At 49.4% G+C, this 21,027-nt stretch overlaps 1 protein-coding gene and 1 pseudogene across 3 annotated transcripts in view; one reads left to right on the top strand and one right to left on the bottom strand.

The window, feature by feature from the left end:
• Positions 1-1,848, bottom strand: part of LOC104017557 (neuronal acetylcholine receptor subunit alpha-7-like) — a 66,905-nt gene extending 65,057 nt beyond the window's left edge. For all 3 annotated transcript variants that reach the window (XM_009470594.2, XM_087741978.1, XM_087741979.1), the window contains exon 1: positions 1,541-1,848. In XM_009470594.2, coding sequence (XP_009468869.2) covers positions 1,541-1,619 — 79 coding nt within the window. In that variant the 5' untranslated portion in view covers positions 1,620-1,848. The remainder of the gene's footprint in view (positions 1-1,540) is intronic.
• Positions 1,690-16,652, top strand: LOC148050480 (uncharacterized; annotated as a pseudogene).
• The last annotated feature ends 4,375 nt before the right edge of the window (positions 16,653-21,027 follow it).

The following is a 21,027-nucleotide window of genomic DNA, read 5'->3' as shown; positions in this document are numbered from 1 at the left end:
TCTTAGCAGTAGTGCAAGCAGAGTCAAATTGAAGCAAAAAGTTGTGGAGAGGACTGGAAAAAATGACTGAGTTCTTCATGTTTTGTTTTGTTTTTTACCTAGTCCTTTTCACAACTTTGCTGTCAAACAGCCCTGGAGGAGTTTTCAGTAGTTGAGAAATTGTTATGAATTCTATTGAAACAACTCAGCACTACGTGAGAGGGATGTTAGTTATGATGGACTTGCTGTGACTTTCATGTGGGTGCACTGAGGAATCCTGAGGGAGTTCATTTGGCACTTACTTTTACAAGACAGCTACAGATAACATGCTAAGATCATCACTTTTTTCTCTTCTGTCCCAAATGCACAATTCCCAGGGTTTTTCTTTTTTTTCTTTCTTTTCTTTAAAAAGAAGAAAAACTATCCACAAAGCCGAGGTCAAATACAGACCACCTTAATCAGAGCTTCATTTCATTCTGCTTTAGCAGTTGTTTGTAAAAATACATACTTGTAAACTGCTGGTGAAAACACCTAACAAAAAATCCTCTGAATTATTTATAAAAGCAGTTTGTGTCTTCATGTGCTGTTCAGAGAAACTAAGCATCCCCCCCGATGAATTAGTGATTACTCGCTATGTAAAAGGCAGTATTTACACGATACACAACTGCTCAAAATGGGACTGCACACAAAGCGAGTCATATCATAACTAGCTTCCATCACCTGCTTGTTAGTTCAGCTCCTGAAGTAGCACAGAAATGTCTTACAAACAAAGATAGCAAAGTTCTTAATTTAGCAAGGTGGGGAAACATTTTTCTGCAATACCATTGCTACGTTAGGCAGCTGAAATGTGGAGCTGTAATAACGAAATGCATGGATGTTTTGCAGATTCAGATAAACTAGTGAAGAATTATCTACAGAAGCCCATTATTATTGGATGTTTCCAACTTATAACCCTCACGGTCTAGAAGGGCTCTTATTAAACATACTAAAAGTTAGAAGAGAAAACCAAACCGGAAAAAGTAAATTTATGTATGTGTATTTATGCATGTGTAAATTTATGTATGTGTATTTATGCAGCTATAAATCTTCCCAAATAATGCATAGAAAGTAAACACTGAAGAATTTTCTTCTGGTTATTTTTCTTTGTAGAACAACACCATTTCACCCTCACACCTACAGAGTTTCCACAGCCATCCTGTCCAGCCTGGAGTTATAATTTCTCATTCCCAAAAACCATGGATATGTTAAATTTTTAAAGGAGAGCAAGAACATATTCCTTTTGAAACACAATCATTTCAATTAATTTCTGAAAGTGAAAATTACTCCCTTTTCATTAAAAAACCTCCACACCTTTTCCTTTCTTAAAATAAGGTGCCCAGCACTTTAAGATCCACAGACTTATTCAAACTGATTACAAAAGTCAATAGGACCAGTACTGGACTCTAACAAAGTTTAAACTACAGATACAAGGCCTTCTGAAAATAGAGCTGGGGTAGGATGTGACTACTGTTTAAAAAAAACAAAACAAAACAAAAAACTCAACAACCACAGATGAGCTTACCTTTAAAGAAAGACAGGAACAAGGATGCCCAGAGACATAGTCCAGAATAAACAAATTGCAAGCACTTTTCCATGAGCATTGTCAAAATAGGCCGGCTATCCTTCCTGAGCAGAGGGTGAAAGATGATGAAATCTTGGAGACAGGCTGCAATGACTGATGGATTTGGCAATTACAGTGACGAGGCATCAAACCAGCTTCTCACCAGGAGAGAGAAGCGTATTTGCTCGTGTGTCTCTCCAGTCCCCAAGAGCCAAATCAGCTCACTGCTGGGTCAGTAAATCCAAACACAAAGGGGCTTGTTACTTTGCTTGGGACTCTCAATTCCCAGGCACTCTGAGCCTTCTCTTGGTCAGAAGCAAATGCTAGCAATCCCCGCACACAGCTGTGACTGTACAGCAAGGAGGGGGAGCGTGCTGCTTGGGAGATGCTTTCCACATCCCCACAGATTTTACCTAACTCGAGACAGCATGTCTGCAGTGCTTCCAGTGCTTGCACTCGAGTGCCTCTAGAGCTGTTTCCCAGCAAAATGAGTTTGTGTCCCTCTTTGCTCTCTCTCAGCTGCCAGTGCAATTCACAGCAAGTACCTGTGGCATGGTCCCTCTGCCATACACCTGCTCTTTCTCCCAGCAGAGGTGACTGGGGAGATTCAATAGTGCAGAAGCTGGGGCAGATGAAATGAGCCAGTCTCCTACCCTTTTTGATGCACCCCATCCTGCGATCTCTTCCACTAGTGCAGGGAACTCCTCTGAGTGTCCTCTTCCCCAACTGCCCACTGCTGCTGGCTCCCCACTGTGGAATTCTGCACACACCCTGACTCTCCTGGGACAGCTCCTCTGCCTCCCCACTCCACCTTATTCACCAGCCAGCAAGGCAAGGCAAAGACTTGAATATATTTAATGACATTAATCATTTGGGCCTTTTTTTATTCTTTTGTCTGTTCTGCACATTCACACACTCCTCTTTCACTGAAAACAGGTGCAGGACTTTGCACTTCCCCTTGCTGAACTTCCTGGGGCTCCTGCCTTGGCAGGGTACAACCCTAGGTTGACGCAGAGAGCAGCACCAAGCTGGGACTCTGCACAGGAGGGATTTGGGTGGTGCCATAGCGAGGCTGCACAGGGCAGTGCAGGCTGGTAGCAGAGCAAAGCTCGGGACGTGGGGGCAGAGAGTGAAGTGAGGAGGAGGCTAGACCTGGAGTGATCAGTGGTGGGGCACAGGCTGGCCCTGGAGACCCGCAGGCTAGAAAAATGTGCCTTGGGACCAGAGAAGCAGACCTGGAGACGGGCAGCACTTGCTTTTCGGGGGAAAAAAAATAGTACCTGGAACATGTAAAGGACCCATAAGCATCAACATCCCACCCCTCCCAGACAGGGGCTGCATCGCTGCACCCCTTCTCCTACCAGGCTGACCCCAGCAGACGTGGGGCCCAGCAGACACGTAAAGAAAGGGTGGCCATAGCACCAGGAGAAGGGGGAGAAAGCAGCACAGGTTGGGGATAGCAATGCCAACGGGATTGGTAGTAATACTGAGACTTTTTCTGCAGTTTTCATGCTTTCATTTTCTTTTATTAGATGGTAATTAGATCTGGGGGGCCAGGACCACAAGGGGCTGGTGTGTGCCCCAGCTGCAGCCTGGCCCTGGTTTAGCCAGCCCCTGAGGCAGCCTCCCAGAGTCACCGATGATGGGGTGGCTTTCTAGGGGGCTGGGAAGGGTCCTCAGAGCTGCCAGCCCTCCTCTTCAGGGCTTGCTGGGGCCCCCCAGGGGAGGGCTGGCTGCCCCAGCTGCGCATGGAGGGCCCAGTCACAACCTCCTCTCGGTCCACCTCGGCCTCTTCTTGCTCCCGGCGGGTGGGAACGGGGGTGGAGTGGGGGCTGTTGGGACCCCCACGAAGAGCTGGGCGGGGGTCAGGAGACCCCCCTCGGGAGGCAGTGGGGCCAGGGGCAGCTGCGGAGCAGTCTTCCCGCCCCCTGGCAGCATGGCCGTCCCCCAGGCCCATCTGATGTTAGGCCTCCCTGCTGCACTGGCACATGATGGCATCAAGCAGCTGGTGGACAAAGCTCCTTGTGCGCCTGCCCAGGGAGGCCTGCAGCAGCTGAATCAGAGCCTCCTCGTCTAGGCCAAAGTATCGCAGGCTGGATGTGATGAGGCTCTGCACTGCTGTTGCTTCCTGGGCACCCTCAAAGAGCTGCCCCAGCTCCTGATGCAGCCAGGGCAGGGGATAAAGGACAGCAGGGTGGACGCGGAAGAATGATGCCCAGATGTAGGCATGGAAGCCTCCCACTGGAGCCCAGGGCACTGGCCCCACAGCTGCTGGCCAGGGTGCTGCGGGGTGATGGAGGCTGTGGGCAGCTGGGTGTCTGGGAGCTCCTCTGTCAGGTGGACATGACTGACGGTGCTGCAGGTGGTGGGATGACGTGCTCCTCAAAGTCATCGTCCCCCACACCGAGTGCAAGATGGAGCTCACCCTCCTTTTGCAGAGGGAGCACTCGGGCTTGCTCTCAGCCCACCGGAGGATGCAGGTGTAACAGAATTGGTGGAGGCATGGCATCACATAGCTGGCCTCCTCTCAGCTGTCCAGGAACATGGGACAGTGGTTCTCCAGCTCTGTGGCCATGCTCTCCATGTGCTGCAGTGGGCTGGGGGGAGCTGGGGATGACAAGCCACTCCCTCTCACTGCCACTGTAGCAGCTGATGTCGCGCTAGAAAGGGAAGAGAAGGCACAGTTGTTGACTGGCCCGACAAGGGGTGGAAGAAATGCCTAGGTCCCTCAAGAAGGAAACCCTCCCAGCTCCCCAGGCTGAGATATCCCTGCACAACTCACCTCTGCTGCTGCAACCGCGCCGCCTGGGTGCCCCAGCTGCTGAAGCTGGCAGGGCCAGGGAAAATCCTCTGATGGCTCTGGGGCTGGGCACCAAGAGCTGCACTCAACAACTCCCTGGGAACAACCTCAGCACCCACAACAGCCTTGCACAACACTCCAAAACTTGCATACTTGCCCAGCTGGAGTGTGGGCACAAGCCGGCTGGGTGAGACTCGGTGCCTGGATATAAGCAGCAAGGAACACATGGTCACAATCCATCGCTCGGTGATGTCACCATCCATCATGCAGGCACATCACAACGGGCCATCCTCACCTGCGGTGCTTCTCCTGGCAGCAATCCGGCCCCAGCACACGCTTCTGGGGTTACTGCAATGCCACTGCACCTTCCATCCCCCCCATCACTTGTCTTGTGCTTGGCATCGATGTTTCACACCAGTCACCGAAGTTGAGATCTTCCCAGGGCCCCGTCAGGTCACTCTGGCCATGGCACACATCTCCAGGCACATGTGGCAAGAGGATTCATTCAATAACTCCTCGTGCCTCCCTTGGAGGCTGCAGGACAATGTCCCACAGGCTCTCCCCACACCCCAGCATTGCTGGCCAGCCCTCTTGGCTTCCCTGTTTCTTCCCACAGGAGACCAAAGGCAGCATGTGGCTTGCTTTCAGGGATTTTCTCCTACTTCTTGACCCATCAAACCAATGCCTCCAGCCCCAAGCTCTGGGTGTCCATTTGCCGAAGGTCGTTGCACCCCTCACCCCCCATGGAGACACCACAGGAGGTGGTCACCTTGGGACAGGGTGGATGTAGTGCTTGGGCCCCAGCTCAGATGTGGGGCTGGATGGGGTCCAGCATCCCCTGGTGGGAGTCTGCAGAGTGGACACTGATAGTAATACTACTGATAGACCTTGGGCTGCCCGGTCCTCTGAGTTGGAGGACCACAACTGTGGGAATTGTAACTTTCCATTTGTGGACACTGAAATTGTAAGGGACCAGTTGTATCAGCTGCATGTTCCTAAGTCGATGGGGATATTCTGTTCTGTTCCGTTCATTGCTGTTGTCCCATGTGAGACCCCAGGCCTTGCAGTGCCTCCATCCTGGGAAGGCCATGTACATTCCTTCCCCACATACATACTGCTTTGAGTAAGACTGTGTAGCAAAACTCTTTTAGAGAAAGAGGAAACCACAACTTTTCACTATACGCTGATGCTCAGAGCTAGAACTGAAATGATGTACCAACAATTGTGCATGTACAGGGGCTGTTTCCTGCTCTCTAGAACAGGCTGAGCCAGTAGTGAGGAGACAGTAAATGTAGTCTCTTCTGGCAGGCAGGGCTCTCTGCAGCACAGGGCTGTGCTCTCCAACACTCACTTGACATTCAGTGCTGAGCAGGGTGCAGGGATAGTGATTTAGGACCACTTCTGTGAAGGGATTACACTTGGCATTCGGCACTGAAGAACTGTAGATATCGGTGTGCTGTAAGTTGTATTTGCTCTGGGCACAGCTTTGTACAGCAATAAACACTCAGTGGCACTGGCACAGGCTTAGAAACTGGCTGTGCTGAGAGTCTCCGCAGCTACACCTCAGGCGAAGCTGTCAGTGCCACCCCTGTGCAGAGCCTTCCCAGCTCCTGGTGAAAGAGTGACAAGAAAGATGTGTTTCCAGGGAATCACATGCTTCCTTACTACTAAACTTCCCTAGAAAAGGAAGACCTTGGCATAAGGACATGGGTAATGTGTATTTCTAAAAACAAATTCAATGTATTAATCAACAGTTTTATCTAGTTTTATTCAGTAGGTCAATTACAGTATCACCAGTTTAGTAAACCATGCAGAAAGTTGCCATAAAAACAGAAACAAAAAGTTGAAGGCAATACCCATTGACCTTAAGATCACTGTTGATCCTCTCAAATTCCATCATAAAGGAAATCCAAAAAGTCTCATCAGTAAAACTAAGAGGCATTAATCACTTCCTGCTGGCTCAGCCCCAGTCTTTTTACCCACTGTACATTTGGGTTTTACTTCCTTTGCATAGTTTTGATGTAAACACAGTGAGGATTACTGTTGGTTGTAAACCACCTTATGATTAGAAACTTCAGAAACTTGCTTCCCTTTCTCCACTGAGTCTAGCTCAGAGGCATCCTGTCATTTCCCTTGCCCTTGGGCTTTTAGTCTGCAAGACACTGTAATGTGGCCCATTTCTCAGTTCTAAGCAGTTACAACAGTCTGGATAATCTGTAAATTGCAAGGTGGAAGACAAATAAATAGGCCAAATGAAGGGCTGATGAAGCAGTTGAAAGGCTGTTGGTTCTGCATACAAACATTTCCAAAAGTCATAACTAGGAAATTGTACCTTGACTGATTCCTACAGTTTAATTGCCTCCTTTGAAGCTGAGTCACTTGCTTTGACAGCCCCTGTTTAGTTTTAGTCACTACTTCTATGTATAACCAGCACCAGCCAAATGCAAAATGCTGATGAAGTGCAAGAGTCAGGACAGAGGAGGACATCTGCTCTGCCTGCAGGCAAGTGCACCAGATGGGCAGCCTTGCTTGTTCATAAGACTATTTAAAACCAAGTTACAACAAGTAGCAGACTCTCCAGTTCATAGAATCACAGAATCATAGATTGGTTTGGGTTGGAAGGGACCTTTAAACATCACCCAGTTTCAACCCTTCTGCCATGGGCAGGGACAGCTTTCACTACATCAGGTTGCTCAAAGCCCCATCCAACCTGACATTGAACACTTCCAGTGATGGGGCATCCACAACTGCTCTGGGCAACCTGTTCCAGTGTCTCTCTACCTTCATCAAAAAAAAATTCTTCCTTATATCTAATCTAAACCTACCCTTTTTTAGTTTAAAACCATTGCCCTTTACATTTCCTGACTGACAGTTCTCTGAAATGCTTCCAGCTTTCTTCTTAGGTGGGATTGGCACTGAGCTACTACAGCTTGAACACTACAGAGTTTTGTGTGTTTTAACTCCTCCTCATTTTTCTCCTAGGGGAACACTTCTAACACTGAGGGACTGTGTTACACCCTATGAATAAGCTGTGTACGGCCCTACAGAAGGCACAGCCACATCCATGGACCTCTGCACAGGATGACTCAGTGATGATGCAACATGGGGGGACATTGTTCTGCTGAAGAGCAAGGTTCGAGAACGGTGGAAGTATAAGGTGTTGGAAAGTCTGTGTATGTGACACAGCAATGTATCCGTGCATGCAGATAGCTAGCCTGACCTACACTAACAAGACAGAAACATGAAAAATGGTAGAAATGAGAAACACCAAAAAGGAAAGGACTTAGTTGAAAGAAGCTGCTGACCAACAATGGGTGTTATGAAGACAATCACATCACAAGTACCAAGTAAAGATGTGAAGTCAGCAAGCCCAGGACCACTGAGGAATGAGTCAACATGGTGGACTATATTTGGAAGGGGATGAAGATGTTAAAAGGGAAAACATGGCAAGAAGGGGAAAAAGGAGATATAAGGAGAGGCAAATAATGCAGGTGAGGCTAATCGTGGAAGCTGCTGAGCAGCCCTGAGCCAGATTGGCACACCAAAACAGGAAAATAGGTCTGTTTTGCTCTGACCGTGTGTGTGTCTCGCTTCTGTGCTCAGAGGAGACCCTGAGGTGCTTTCCTAAAACTGGGGGCACAGAGAGGACACTTCCTAAAGCTGTGAAGTTCAGCTCAGTAGGGATAAATGATGACCTGAAAGTAATCTTTCCATTTCAGTTTCCCCAAGGTTTCCATGGGAAGGAAGATCCCAGCCTCCTGTAAATCAAATCAGAGGAAAATCCACCAGCCTTGCTGGGAATGCAATGGTGTTATGTTGCTTACTCACTCACCTAATACCTTTGTCTTCCCTCAAGGCTGAGCCCTGATACAGTTACTTTCAGAGGGTTCATGAGTGGAAGACTTATCAAGGTTCATTTATCCATAACCGCAGGCAATCTCAGCATGTGTTAATGATGTTGCCACGCTGATTTGAAGGGATTATTTGAACAACTTAGGAGGACAGTCAAGGGCAGTTGCAATTATTTTGTCTTCAAGTTCTTACCTCCTGAAAATGTCATTACTCACACCAAGTGGTCTTGGTTCTAAGGCCCAGGACAAACACAACTGTAAGACAGAAAACTCCATGTGTATTTGATTTATACAAGCCTGAAGTCTTTCCACACGATTTCTTTGGTCTCTCAGTGAATGAACAGGCTGCTGAGCATATCTTTGGGTTTAAGTTTCAGGTGATGATGAGGCAGTTTTCAGTCAGAGGCTTAGGAAAGTATCTGCCATTGTGATGGACTGTGGTCTGGATTTCCCTTTTTACTGATGCTGCAGTATGGCTTACAGATCTTCCTGTGGTGAGAGTGCTGCTGTGTGTTTATGTGGCAATGGAAACAGCATATTTTTCTTCCCCTATGCCTATTCCCTCCAAGCCCCTGAGCTGGGGATGTTGCAAAATGAGAGAAGGGTTTTCCTACAGAAGATGACAGTACTGAAACACAGAGCCCTGGTTCTCAGCACATAGAGCTTACTTTGATAGGGATCTGGCCCAGCAATGTGTATTGGCTCTTCTTCCACATCAACCAGCCGTGCCTAATGATGCCTTCCAAATGGCAGAACTGGCTTTCCGGTAGAAAGCATGGTAGAGCACAATGCTTCTCCTCTGAAGTCCTGAGCAAGTCCTGCAGAGGGACACCCTATGCAGTTTTTGAAAGACAAACCACTAACCTTGGGTTAAAAACTACAAGGGGATGCTGCGAGCTGAACTCAGTGGTGAGGGTAAAGAGCTTGATTCCTACAATAGGAGGCAGAAGAGGAAGTCCTTGACTCAAGGTCATCCATCTCACTGGCAGCTAGTCCCCGAGCACTTTTTCCCTCCCCCTAGTATCATAGAATGGGTTGGGTTGGAAGGGACTTTCAAAGATCATCCAGTCCTACATCCTTCCTGTAGGGAGGGACATTTTTCACTAGATCAGGTTGCTCAAAGCCACATCCAACCTGACCCTGCAAACTTCCAATGACAGGGTATCCACAACTGCTCTGGACAACCTGTTACAGTCTCTCTGCACCCTCATTGTGAAAAATTTCTTCCATATATCTAATCTAAATCTACCCTCTTTTAGTTTAAAACCATTGCCCCTTGCCCTGTCACTACAGGTCCTGGTAACACGTCTCTCTCCATCTTTCTTATAAGCCCGCTTTTATACGTTTAAAGGCCACAATAAGGTCTCCCCAGATCCTTTTCTTCTCCAGACTGAACAACTCCAAATCTCTCAGCCTTTCTTCATCAGAGAGGTGTTCCATCCCTTTTGTGGCCCTGCTCTGGACCCACTCCAACAGGTCCATATCTTTCTTGTACTGAGGGACACAGAGCTGGACAGAGTACTCCAGGTGGGGTCTCATGAGACCAGAGTAGAGGGGGAGAATCACCTTCCTTGACCTGCTGGCTATACTTTTTAGGCAGCCCAGGTTACAATTGGCTTTCTGGGCTGCAAGCACACATTGCTGGCTCATATCTCATTTTTCATCTACCAATATCCCCAAGTCCTTCTCCACAGTGCTGCTCTCAATCCATTCATCCCCCAGCCTGTACTGACAGTGGGGACTGACCCCAGGTGCGGGACCTTGCACTTGGCCTTGTTGAACTTCACGAGGTTCGCGTTGACCCACTCCTCAAGCCTGCCATGGTGCCTCTGGATGGCATCCCTTCCCTCAAGCCTAGAAACCACACCACTCAGCTTGGTGTCATCCACAAATTTGATAAGGGTGCACTCAATCCCACTGTCTATGCTATTAATAAATATAGTGAACAGGACCAGTTCCAGTGCAGAGCCCGCAGGGACCCCACTTGTTACTGATCTCCATTTCGACGACATTGAGCCATTGACTGCAACTCTTTGGATGTGGTCACCCAGCCAATTCCTTATCCATATACCAGTCCATTCATCAAACCCATACCTCTCCAATTCAGAGGCAAGAATGTTGTGAAGGACCTTATCAAAGGTCTTTCAGAAGTCCAGGTAGATGATATTGGTAGCTCTTCCCTTGTCCACTGATGCAGTCACTTCACCATAGAATGCCACTAGATTAAACAGGCACAATTTTTCCCATGGTGAAGCAATGATGTTGGTTGTTATGCAATAGTACCACAGCAAGAGTAACCATGCACTCTGGACAAAGCCCTTGTGCTGCTGCTTACAGCAGCCCCTCAGAAGAGGAAGAAAACGCCATGTTTGGGGGGGTCAGATCCAGGGGTCAGAGCCAGAGAGAGGTGAAGACCAAATTCATTACCATAGGACTGCAGATTAGCATGACAGTTTTTTGAACCTTTACATGAAAAAAGCAACAACCCCAAAATTACATATTCAGACCAATGGCTGAATGGATCACAGTGTGTTTTTACCCACATCAATATCTGGAGGGAAGGGATTCCTTTGCAATGTGACGTGCTGAGCAATCCCAACACTGCTAATGGAGGTGGAAGAAAAGGGATTTTTGCTACACCAAGAGAGACACCCTGCTCCATTCATCCAGCCAAGACTCCTGAAGTGTATTTGACTTCTACTACAGCTTTGGACAAGGCCAAATCTCTTTCCTCCCAAAATCATCATTGACCTTTAAGTTGTTGAATGCTGTGGATGGTGTAAATGTGCAGCACATTCCCTCCCATGGAGGCTGGGGATGTTTCCTGTTGGTGGCATGCATCCATGGCTTATTTGAACATTTCAATTATTTTGCCAGAGCAATGAGTTCTCAAAAAGCTATGCTTTCAGCTACTCCCAGCTAATTGATTTCACCTGTTTTGATCTAGGCTCCTCATCTGTTCCTTTTTCAGCCACTCCACATCCCTGGACAGAAGGCCAAGAGTTTAACGAGCAGCCTAGAATAATGCACATTTCAGGGACAACCATTGTGAAATGGGAAAGGTTACTTGTGCATGAAGATGTCAGACCTGGTCCTTTAGTGTTTACAGCTTGGGGATGTTAGAAAAGGGCCCATACCTGGCCACAAACCCAAATCTTCAAGGGCTTCCTTTACCAAGAGTAGCACTATGTAGTGACAGGGTAAGGTGTCCCCTAAGACAAACCAAAGTGGGTGCAAACATGGTTACAGGCCAGGGCACATGTTCTCACATTGAACTGCTGTCCCTCCCCAGAGCTGCTTGCTAATTCTGATTCCTCCACTGTCACAGGGGAACAGTGCTCAACTCACATGGCTTAAAACTAGCCAGAATCAAAGTGGTTTACTGGTTTCTCAATTACATGCCATTAGCTGTCAATCAGCTGGTACTTCTAAGTCTCCTAAGAGGTCTTGTGCTGTAACCAGGGAGGGCAGGTCCTACCTTAATTCAGGTCCCAGAGCTCTCCCAGAGGGGATCAGTGCTCAAGGCAGAGCAGAAAAGAAAAAGGCAGCTGCAATTGCTCCCTGCAACGAGGAAGAGAACAGCCTCATCACCATCCTGACACAGGGTTAGGTACCTGCAAGCCACACTGAGAGAGAAAAACACATCCCTGGAGCATTATTTCCCTTCCAGGTTTAGGGCCAAAACATGTGACAACTTCACGCTGTGCTCCAGGCACATCTGCCTCTGCTCCTGAAGATGACAGTCTTGAGATACTGCCTGCTCGTGGGAGATGGGAAAGGTCCTCCGTGTGGTAGAAGAGCTGCAAATACAGGCTCCTGGGCTCGGAGCGGGCACGCACGTGATGAGCCCTGGGGACTGCCAGGAGAGGTGGACAGGCTGTCAAGCCTGGGCTGAGGCATTGGCCATTGAGCATTTTGTAGCTGGAGCCAGAGCCCCGGCACATACCTGGTGGCAGGACAGACTTCATATGCACCACAGCCAGGCATGTGGTGCTTGCAAGCATGAGCATTTTTATTTGAAATTAAATCACCTTCCCCTCCTGTTTGCCACCCCCCACCCCCAAAGAGGTATTTGCTATGCTGTGGGTACGCAGCAACTGTCCTTCCTGGCTCCTGCACTCTGCTGTTGCAAGGTGTTCCTCCTGTAGTTGTGGCCAACAGTCTCTACACTTCACCTGGACAAGTTTGTGGTCCTTCATACTGCCCCACCTGCACACAGACTTAGCTGCATGAAAGGTCCCCCTTGCTTTTAATAGTTTTCCTTATCTTGTGACCAGGAGGCACTGCTAAAGCTCTGTTCCTATGCTTTGAGCCTTTCATCCCATATGTCTTTGCACTGTGCCTCCAGCACAGGGTTGTCCACTCCTCACAACATGGCTGAAAACCACTTTTCCTTTCCCAGAGCTGGGACGCCCCATTTTGAAACTGACTCACAGGGGGCCTGGCTGAAGGGGTGGTTGGTCTCACAAGGATGGCAAATACAACTACATTATGGCTCCCTGCAGGCGGGAGACCTGGTGCTACATTTTCCCACTTTAAGCCTGCAAATACAGTCAGCTGGGATCCTAGGGCTTTGCAGTCCAGCTGCTTTCTGCACTCCTCAGCCCTTAATTGCATTCCAAAATTAGGCTACAAGTGAATCCCTGGGTTGCTTTGTCTAACAGCCATTTAACCATGCCACATGGCAGAAACGAGCATGTCTTACTACCAAATATACACCCTGGAGCCTAGAAAATCATACTGAAGAATCATCCTTTCTGACTCTTGTCCTGGGATGCAGTGGTGGACAGGTACCTATGGATACTTTTTTATCACACACGTGGGGAGAAGGAAGCTAGGGGCCAGTTCTGGTGCCACAGAGTCAGGCTGTGAGCAGTGTTGGCCAGCTTCAGCACAGGGATCCTGGCAGGCCAGGCAGGTGGGGACTGAAGATAAACCACGAACAAGTTTTCTTCTTTGAAAATCATGAGAAGGCACTGGCACTACAAGGCAAAACACTTAACTTACTGCACTCCCAAGCTGGAGCCTGGCTTCTTGTTAGGTTCATTCCTCACATGGGCTTGGTCATCAGTGCAGGGGCCTGGCAGTGCAGTTCCCTGCTCACAGGCTGCTGACAAGGAAGGAAACAGTGAGAGTGAGCTCATTGTGCAAGTCTGTGTTGCTCCTTCTCTCTCCTGTTCATCTGAACTGTGCTGCCACTGCAAAACGCTTTCCAAGAGATGATAAAACCAGGTTCTTCTGGCTGAGATCCTACAGGAAGGATGCGTACCTGCCCCTCAGCTCTGGCTAGGTTCATTTCTCAGCCTTCCTCTCCTATAGCAGATGAAATGAATATAGAAGCCAAGAGTTTCCACCAAAGAACTGTGAGGCAAACATTTTCTTTCACGGCCATTTCCCTCTGTGAAAAACTGGGATAGACCACTGCAGATTGGGGCTTGTACAGAAGGTCCATATCAAAGCTCTACCTACAAGTTCGGGCTGTGCTCTGACGTCATGAAGTTATGTGACTTGTTCCTCCTCTTCTTGGGAGTCACTTCTGCTGCTGCTCACAGCAGTGCACCTCAGCAAACTCGGCACTAGGCATCCCTCCTCTGCAGATGGGTGTGCCTGCAGGTGGGCCAGCTGTGCTTCTTTCACCACCTCTCCCAAAGCTTGCTCCTGAGTTTCCCCAGTGAGCCCTTCCAGCATTGGCTTGACTTCCAAGCCAAACCCCAGCACCTGAGGCTGAGAGTTAACACAGGTAAAAGACAGTCAGCCACAGTCACACTTAACAGCTGAGCAAGGAGAAAGGAGGATGAAAAAAGCATTTGTACTGAAGGCAGCACTGCAAAGTGCAGCTGTTGGCTTTTGTCAGCTACTGCAGCCTCCAGGGAAGGGCAGAGGCACAAGACCCTCTGCTTTGATTCCCTGCAAAAGACACAGAACTGTCTTGAATCTTCAGGAGAGCCTTTGATTTACATAAGGCTGTTTTTCCCCAGGAGTGGTTTCGGTGTGTTGAGTGGTTTTCGGAAGTCTGGCAAAGGTGTCAAGGGTTGGCGTGGATGTGCTCTGCAGTGCACTGGTCATCAGTAATGTCGCCAAGCTTTCCCTTCCCCACGCATGTCAAGCGGCACAGTCTACTCATTGGGTTCAGCTCCTCTCCAAGGAAGGTGGACGGCAGGGCTGTGCTGAAATCTCTCTGACACAGCAGGGCATGCACAGGCAAGCCAAGCGGTCTTACTGGTGAGGCTGGGGATGCTGGAGGAGGACAGGAAGGCACTGCAGGATGCGAACACCTGGCTGGTGGAGCAGGGAGCCAGCTGGTGTGATCCTAGTGCTGCTGCTTCCCTCCCCCCTGGACAGGGGAGGCTAGGGAAGCGTTCGATGAGGGGCCCCAGTGCTGGTGCAAAGGGAGGCAGATGGTGGCGGAAGGGTCTGCATGAACTGGGGATCTCATGGCTCCCCCTTCCTGCAGGCAACAGTGGGTGGCCAAGGTGGTGGTGGAGCTGCTGCTTGAGCTCTGCATGTTCCAACAGCGCATGGAGCAGAGCTGCACGACAAAAGCAAGGAGCTCTTGCAGTGTCAGGCAGGTGTGCAGTGGCCCTTCATCCCCAGGGGCTGAGGCTCTGGCATTTCAGCCCCTGCTGTCTTTTCCCCACACAGGAGGAAGAGAAGCAAGAGCCACGGGACACCACACCAGACCTCAGCTGGGAGGTTGAGGTCCCCTCCTCAGCCCATGTGCCATGGCCAGGGCAGTGACTGGAGCTCACCCCTGTCTCTGGCTCCTCTTCCCAGAGCCACGACCTGGTCCAGCAGTACCAGAGCAGGCACCAGGAGCTCTGGAGGCTGGAGGAGCTGCTGCCACAGGTACAGCTGGAGGTAAGGACCCCCTTTGTGCCCAGGAGTCCTTCTCCCTGTGCTCCAGTGCCTGCAGAGGTGGCTGGGAGAGGGGACACAGTGCCCGAAGGGATGCATGAGGTGAAATGCCAGGACCTCCTCCCAGGCACAGGTCTCACAGGAGAGCCACCCCCCTCTCCCCCACTTCCCCCATGCCCTGCTTGGTGCTCCAGTTGCCTCCCTTTCCTGCAATAGCACTTGCAGGCAGTGAAGGAGGAGAGCCACTAGGCTGAAAGACCTGGACAAGGCACAGGGGTGAAGTGGATGCATCCTGGCAGTGTCAGGGATAGGGTGTCAGTGCTGGGGCCATGCACCCCAGCACCCTCAGCCAGCAGTGTGGCTGAGGAAGCCATCAGTCCCAGGGTCCAGCACTTCCCTGTGCCTTGTCAGTCACCACCAGGTGACCCTGGAGCAGGTAAGTAGTGAGTGGGTGCAGTGCCAGGGTTGGAGAGGGTTGGGTGTCCCCACATCCCAGCCTAGCCACCCTGCAGTGTGTGCCCATTGCTTTGCAGGAGAAATAGTGCTCACCCCAGCTGGACGAGCATCTGTGGGGGCAACAGGAGCAGAGAAGGGCCATGCCAAGGGGCCAAAGGCATGGGGAGGTGTACACTGGCATGGAGGCTTTGGAAGAAGGCTGCAGTGGCCACATGGACTGGGACCCTTCTCTCTCCCAGAAGCTCCATCATGAACTACCCCACCTGCAAGAGGAGGTGCAGGAGCTGGAAAATGCCCAGTGAGTGGGGACTGGGGACTCCTTGCCCACCATGGGTAGCCAAGCCAGCTGTGATGCATGGGCTCGGGGAGTGCATGTGGCAGTGCAGGCCCTCCTGGTGATGGAGGTACTCATCCAACCAAGCCCTGTGGACTGTGGCAGGCAGCAGACAGAGCATCTCCCTTTCGCTCTCCCCATCCCCTCCTCCATTCCTTGTCCCTATTTCATTGTCTGTAGCTCATTTGCTGTCTCACTATCCCTTTTCCTCTCCCGGTCCCTCCTTTCCACTCTCGGTCCCAGTGTCCTCAGTCTGCCCGTGTTTCTCACTCCTCCGACCCTCCCCGATCCCTCTCTCCCCCGGTCCACGGCTCTCGCCCTGTCACTCCGGCCGGCTCCCCGCCGGGCAGTCTCTCCCCGGGGCAACGTTTCCCCCTATCTCCGTGCCTCCCCTCGGCCCCCTGGCCTTTCCCCGTCCCGCTGCTCCCGCCCCGCGGTCGCCGCAGCCGCCTCACGCATGCGCACGGCTACCGCGCCCTCAGCGCGCACGCGGAGTTATGCGCAGGCGCACTACCCCTCTTGCCCTCAGTCCGCGTGCAGCCCCAGGCGCATGCGCACTTCCCCCCGTCACCGCAGTACTGCGGAGTAGCCATGCGCATGCGCACTGCCTCGCCGCAGACGGGCGCCCGCAGCCCACCGCATGCGCACTGCCTGCTCTGCCCTCAGCCGGCGGTGCTGCAGGCCAGCAGATCTCCGGTGAAGTGCCAGGGTTGCCAGACTGTGTTGAGAACGTGTCCTGCAGCGACCTCCAAAGGGAGAAGGCGTGGAGACCTGTGAAGGAAGGCTTGGAGTCAACCAATCAACCCAAACCAGGACTGACGCCTGAATACGTGTGTTTATCTGTCGGTTGGGGAATGGAAGAGCTATTCTGTAACAACACAGTTCTTGCTAATGATTCATTCTTACACGATATTCTTCATCCTCTCTTCATTTCCCACCCTGTGGGTCTGCACCTCTGTGCTCAATAAACTGCAAGTACCATGGAACTGATGCCATCTCTTTAGCATGGGTGGCTACAGTCCTGAGTGACTTATAGTAACAGAGGGGAAGGTGATGAGGCTCAAAAGCTCTTTGAGGAGAGAGGTCAGAACTTAAATGAGCTTGTCTTATCTCTTCTGATTTTCCTCGGTTATGCCTGATGTTTTTATGTTATTGCCTCTCTCCCAAAATAGGGTGCAGGGCTCCTCAGTTCCTCACACTGTTTATCTTGATTTGGGTTTTGCTGCTGTGTATTCAGGATGTTTCTTACTTGCAGTTCCTTGTGCTTATCTTCTGGAAACATTTATCTACTTGAAAACCTTCCTTCTGAATCTGCACCCATCTTTGCCCCTTTGCTGATTACATGGTTCACATACTTAGCCACAAAATGTGTCTGGCTATGGATTCAGAGTGTTACAAGGTTCTTGGATACTGTTTGCGTTACACTAGTTGAGTATGCTTATACATTCATTTAAAAAAAAAAAAAGCTAATATTAGTTATATCCTGATGAGCACATTTATAATGCATGGGTAACTCAAACCTTTGCTTTGGTTACACAACTCCCTGTGTTACAGACGCCTGCATGGCAAGATGCCATGGAGGGTGTGAGACACGAGGACTCTTGTAGGATGCAGCTGGACCCAAAAGTGCCCAGACTCTGACCCATTTAAAGACACCCTAGAAAGTTTCATACCTGAGGTGGGGCAGGTGCAACCAGACACGCTCTGTAGGACATGTGGCATGTCAGCCGCTGGAACTGCTTGGCATCATTTGCAAGCTGCAAAGAGAGATCCTAGAAGTCTGGGTCCCATGGTGCTTGAGTTACTAGAGGGGACTTGGCGTACAGACTCACAGTGAGTCAGCCACACACTTGTTTTCTGCAACTGAGTCCCATGAAGGCAAGTGGAATCACAGATGTGCTGCTGACAGGGCATCTTCAGTCCAGCCTGCTTCTCACAGCAGGGCCATCCCCAACAATAGGTCTGGACACCATGCTTTTGCCAATGTGAAAGCAATTGTTCCTTGGCTGTGATTGAAACAGCCTGGCTACAGGAAGAAAAGAAAGAAGAAAGAAGAAAACAAAAAGGAAAAGATCTTGAAAGAGGGGTACAGTGGGGAGTATTAGTGGTGGTGGTGGTGGTACTAGTAGTAGTAGTAGTAGTAGTAGTAGTAGTAGTAGTAAGGTTAAAGTGGAACTTTGGTGATTGGAAGTGGTTCTGCCTAGATTTCTCCTTACAAGGAAGTATGCCAAAGAGACCAAGCGGGCTTTTAGCTCAAAATAGTAGCTTTTGAGCAGGGACCAGGGAGAAGCTGGGTTTTTTGGGGGGAGCAGAAACTAGAGCAGGTAACTTTTTAAAACTTAAGAGATAAGGCAGAATGGACAGGATGCAGTGGAGTCAAGTTTCTGCAGTTTCTTCCTCCAGGCATTTATTCCAGCATATGTTATTCCCTCTTTCTCCAGGAGGATGCACTTGGTTAAATCACTCTCTTCTATTAAAGGAACATGATGCAGCAAACTAAATAATGACAGTACTATCCATCATATGTTAGTGAAGCCCAGAGTTCCTGAAGTAGGATCACAGAGAGTGTGCATAAGGGAAACTTACCCAGGCAGAAAGTACTATAATAGGTGTTTCAGCTAGTTAATATTTTTCCTACCATCCTTCTGGGCTCTTTTTCCACAAAACCTCCCAAGAAATCTAGTTTTGTTGCCATTTTGTACCACATGTGGTTCTGGGATATATTTTATTCCATACTATACCACCATCTGACTTGAGCCGAAATTATTGAGGGAGCTTCCTGCAAAGCAGGCACACAACATGAACACATTGCAGCTGCAAGTAAGGCTACTTGTTTTAAACATGTGATACAAATTCCCTGGGGAGTTTTAAAGTACTAGTTGCTTGTGGTGTTTATTTTATTTAAGATTGCAGAGTATCAAGCAGAACTTGGACATGCTAGCTGCTGCTTTATGCTCCTCTGAAGAGCTGCAGCCTCACAGAGCTCTGGGAAGGTAAATTACAATTTTGTTTCACTAGTAGGTCATGAAGTCCTTGTGAGAAACTTGATCGAAAGAGAGGTGTAGATGAAGGTGAAAAGTGGACAATGGGTCTTGAGGCTCTGGGGGTTGAAAGTAAATAAATCTCTGTCTCAGAAAGGCATGAGGTGCAAGAAGGTTTTCTGTAGCCCCAAAGTATAATTGCTTTCAACTTTCAACCTGTATCTGTCCTGTTTCCCGAGTCTCTTTGCTCAGGGCTAAAGGTGTTTGAACACAGTGGTCCCAAAAAGGGGCAATGACAGCTGACAGAATGGCTACTCCAGCCATTGTCATAATTTGGTTTTTTCATGATATGTTGCTTCCACTGCCAGCTCCAATTACTGCAATATTTTTATATCTATACAGTTTATACACAGATTTGGGTTTTCTTCTACAGCATTTTCTTTCTTTTGAAGAAACAAAAGGTATCTTCTGCCTTAAAGTTTCTTGGGATTTTTTTTTAACATTTTGATGACAAGTCTGCTTTTACTTGCTTAAAAAGATAGCACCAATGTTAGTTTTGTTTGGTTTTGGGGGGGGTTACAGTGTTGACAACCTCCACCCTAACTCCAGCCAGGGTGACCCAATCCTGTAGAGGCAGGCCTTCCTATGCTGGTGTGTAAATACCTATGGAAGCAATGCGGTCTTTGCTGATGTGTCCACTGCCCCCTGTGAGAGGTGCAGCATGGGAGTACTGGACACTGACAACTAATTCCACGAAGGATCTCACCTGAGCCTCTCTACAGGTCTCTAATGAGTTGGCTGTACTCACAGGAGCATCCTTGGGGCTGCTTTTCTCCAGTACAGCCCCTGCCCCTTTTGCCTTCCTGGCACTTACAGCCAAGTCTGACCAGTACAGGACACAGTAGGCAGGAACTGCTTGGTCTTCAGACTGCAGCATACCTCACCCCCAGGCTCATGTGAACTTAATCTTCCTCTGCCAGCCCCATGCAGTCCCCAGGGGAGGCTGCAGGAAGAGGGCAGAGCGAGTTGGCTATTCTGACGGGCTGCAGGAAGCCTGTAGGGATATCTCACCAAGCAGAGTTGCTCTAGAGACAGGCAGTGATAGTGTCCTGCAGAAAGCGTTTGGACTGAGCTGCTCCAGGTGCCTTAAGACTGGCTACTGTGCAAGAGGAACAACCTTTCTTGCAACAGAAGTGTTGTCTTGGCCCCAGCTGTGCACAGGATGGCACAGGATGGCATTCTGCCTATCCCTGCCTGTGTCAGGGGGCTTTTCTAGGATCCACAGCTGTGATGGGAGCAGTTGGCTGACCTTCAGCCAGGACCATTCAACTTTACAGCAGGTTTTCTGCAGTACCAGTTTTCCAGTGACCCCCTACAGACCTACTGTAGAGGCCTCTGCTGGGTTTACTGGGGTCACAGAAGGCTTGTTAAGGCAGCCAGACCACTCCTTTGGGAGGGAGAGGACATGGACCCACACCCCAGCATACCAGGCACATGCCTTAACATCAAAATCCCTCTGTCCTGCTAAGATTTCAGCTTCATGCTTTCCATAGGCTTTCCAGAGAAATACACATCTAAATGTGAGAGACAGTGGGTTATGCAGCCTTGAGGAGAAATGTGTATAGCAGTAAGCTGATTTCAGCTGTAGTGGTAATTACAGACTAGTACAGAAATTTGAGCCTCTTTTGTTCTAAAGACAAAACGTGAAGTTAGCTAAGCCAGCAGAAACAGCTGATGGTGCAAGGTAGGTATTTGTGTGAGCTACCCGGCCCCACTCTTAGCAGTGCCATAATGCCTCTATGGCATGCTGCCAGGGTACAACAAACCGTATAGTGGAGGAGCAACCTGCTCCACTACATATTAGGAATTCAGAATTAGCTTCACACACCTATGTCTGATGCATTAGTAGAGAGAAAAAATATCCCCTTCCAAAGCTCTATATGCTTGGATAAAGATAAGAGCGTCTTAGCTGGTGCAAGGCAGATTCTCTGACAAGGGCAATGGCAGATTTTGGAGAGATTTGCTAGCAGTATTTCCTCACTACTTTAACCTGTCCTTCAAAAATAGAGCTAACTGTAGTTTAACCTACAGCTAATTTCACACTGTCATTTTAAGGATCTGAGATACCACTTCACATCATCAGTTTGAGCACAACTTAATGCACATCTGGC

Source organism: Nipponia nippon, unplaced genomic scaffold (genome assembly GCF_047370975.1).
Source record: "Nipponia nippon isolate SJK-2023a ecotype South Korea unplaced genomic scaffold, ASM4737097v1 scaffold_8, whole genome shotgun sequence".
NCBI lineage: Eukaryota > Metazoa > Chordata > Aves > Pelecaniformes > Threskiornithidae > Nipponia > Nipponia nippon.
The sequence above is the reverse complement of the archived record's forward strand: the minus strand, read 5'-3'. Positions and strand labels throughout refer to the sequence as shown.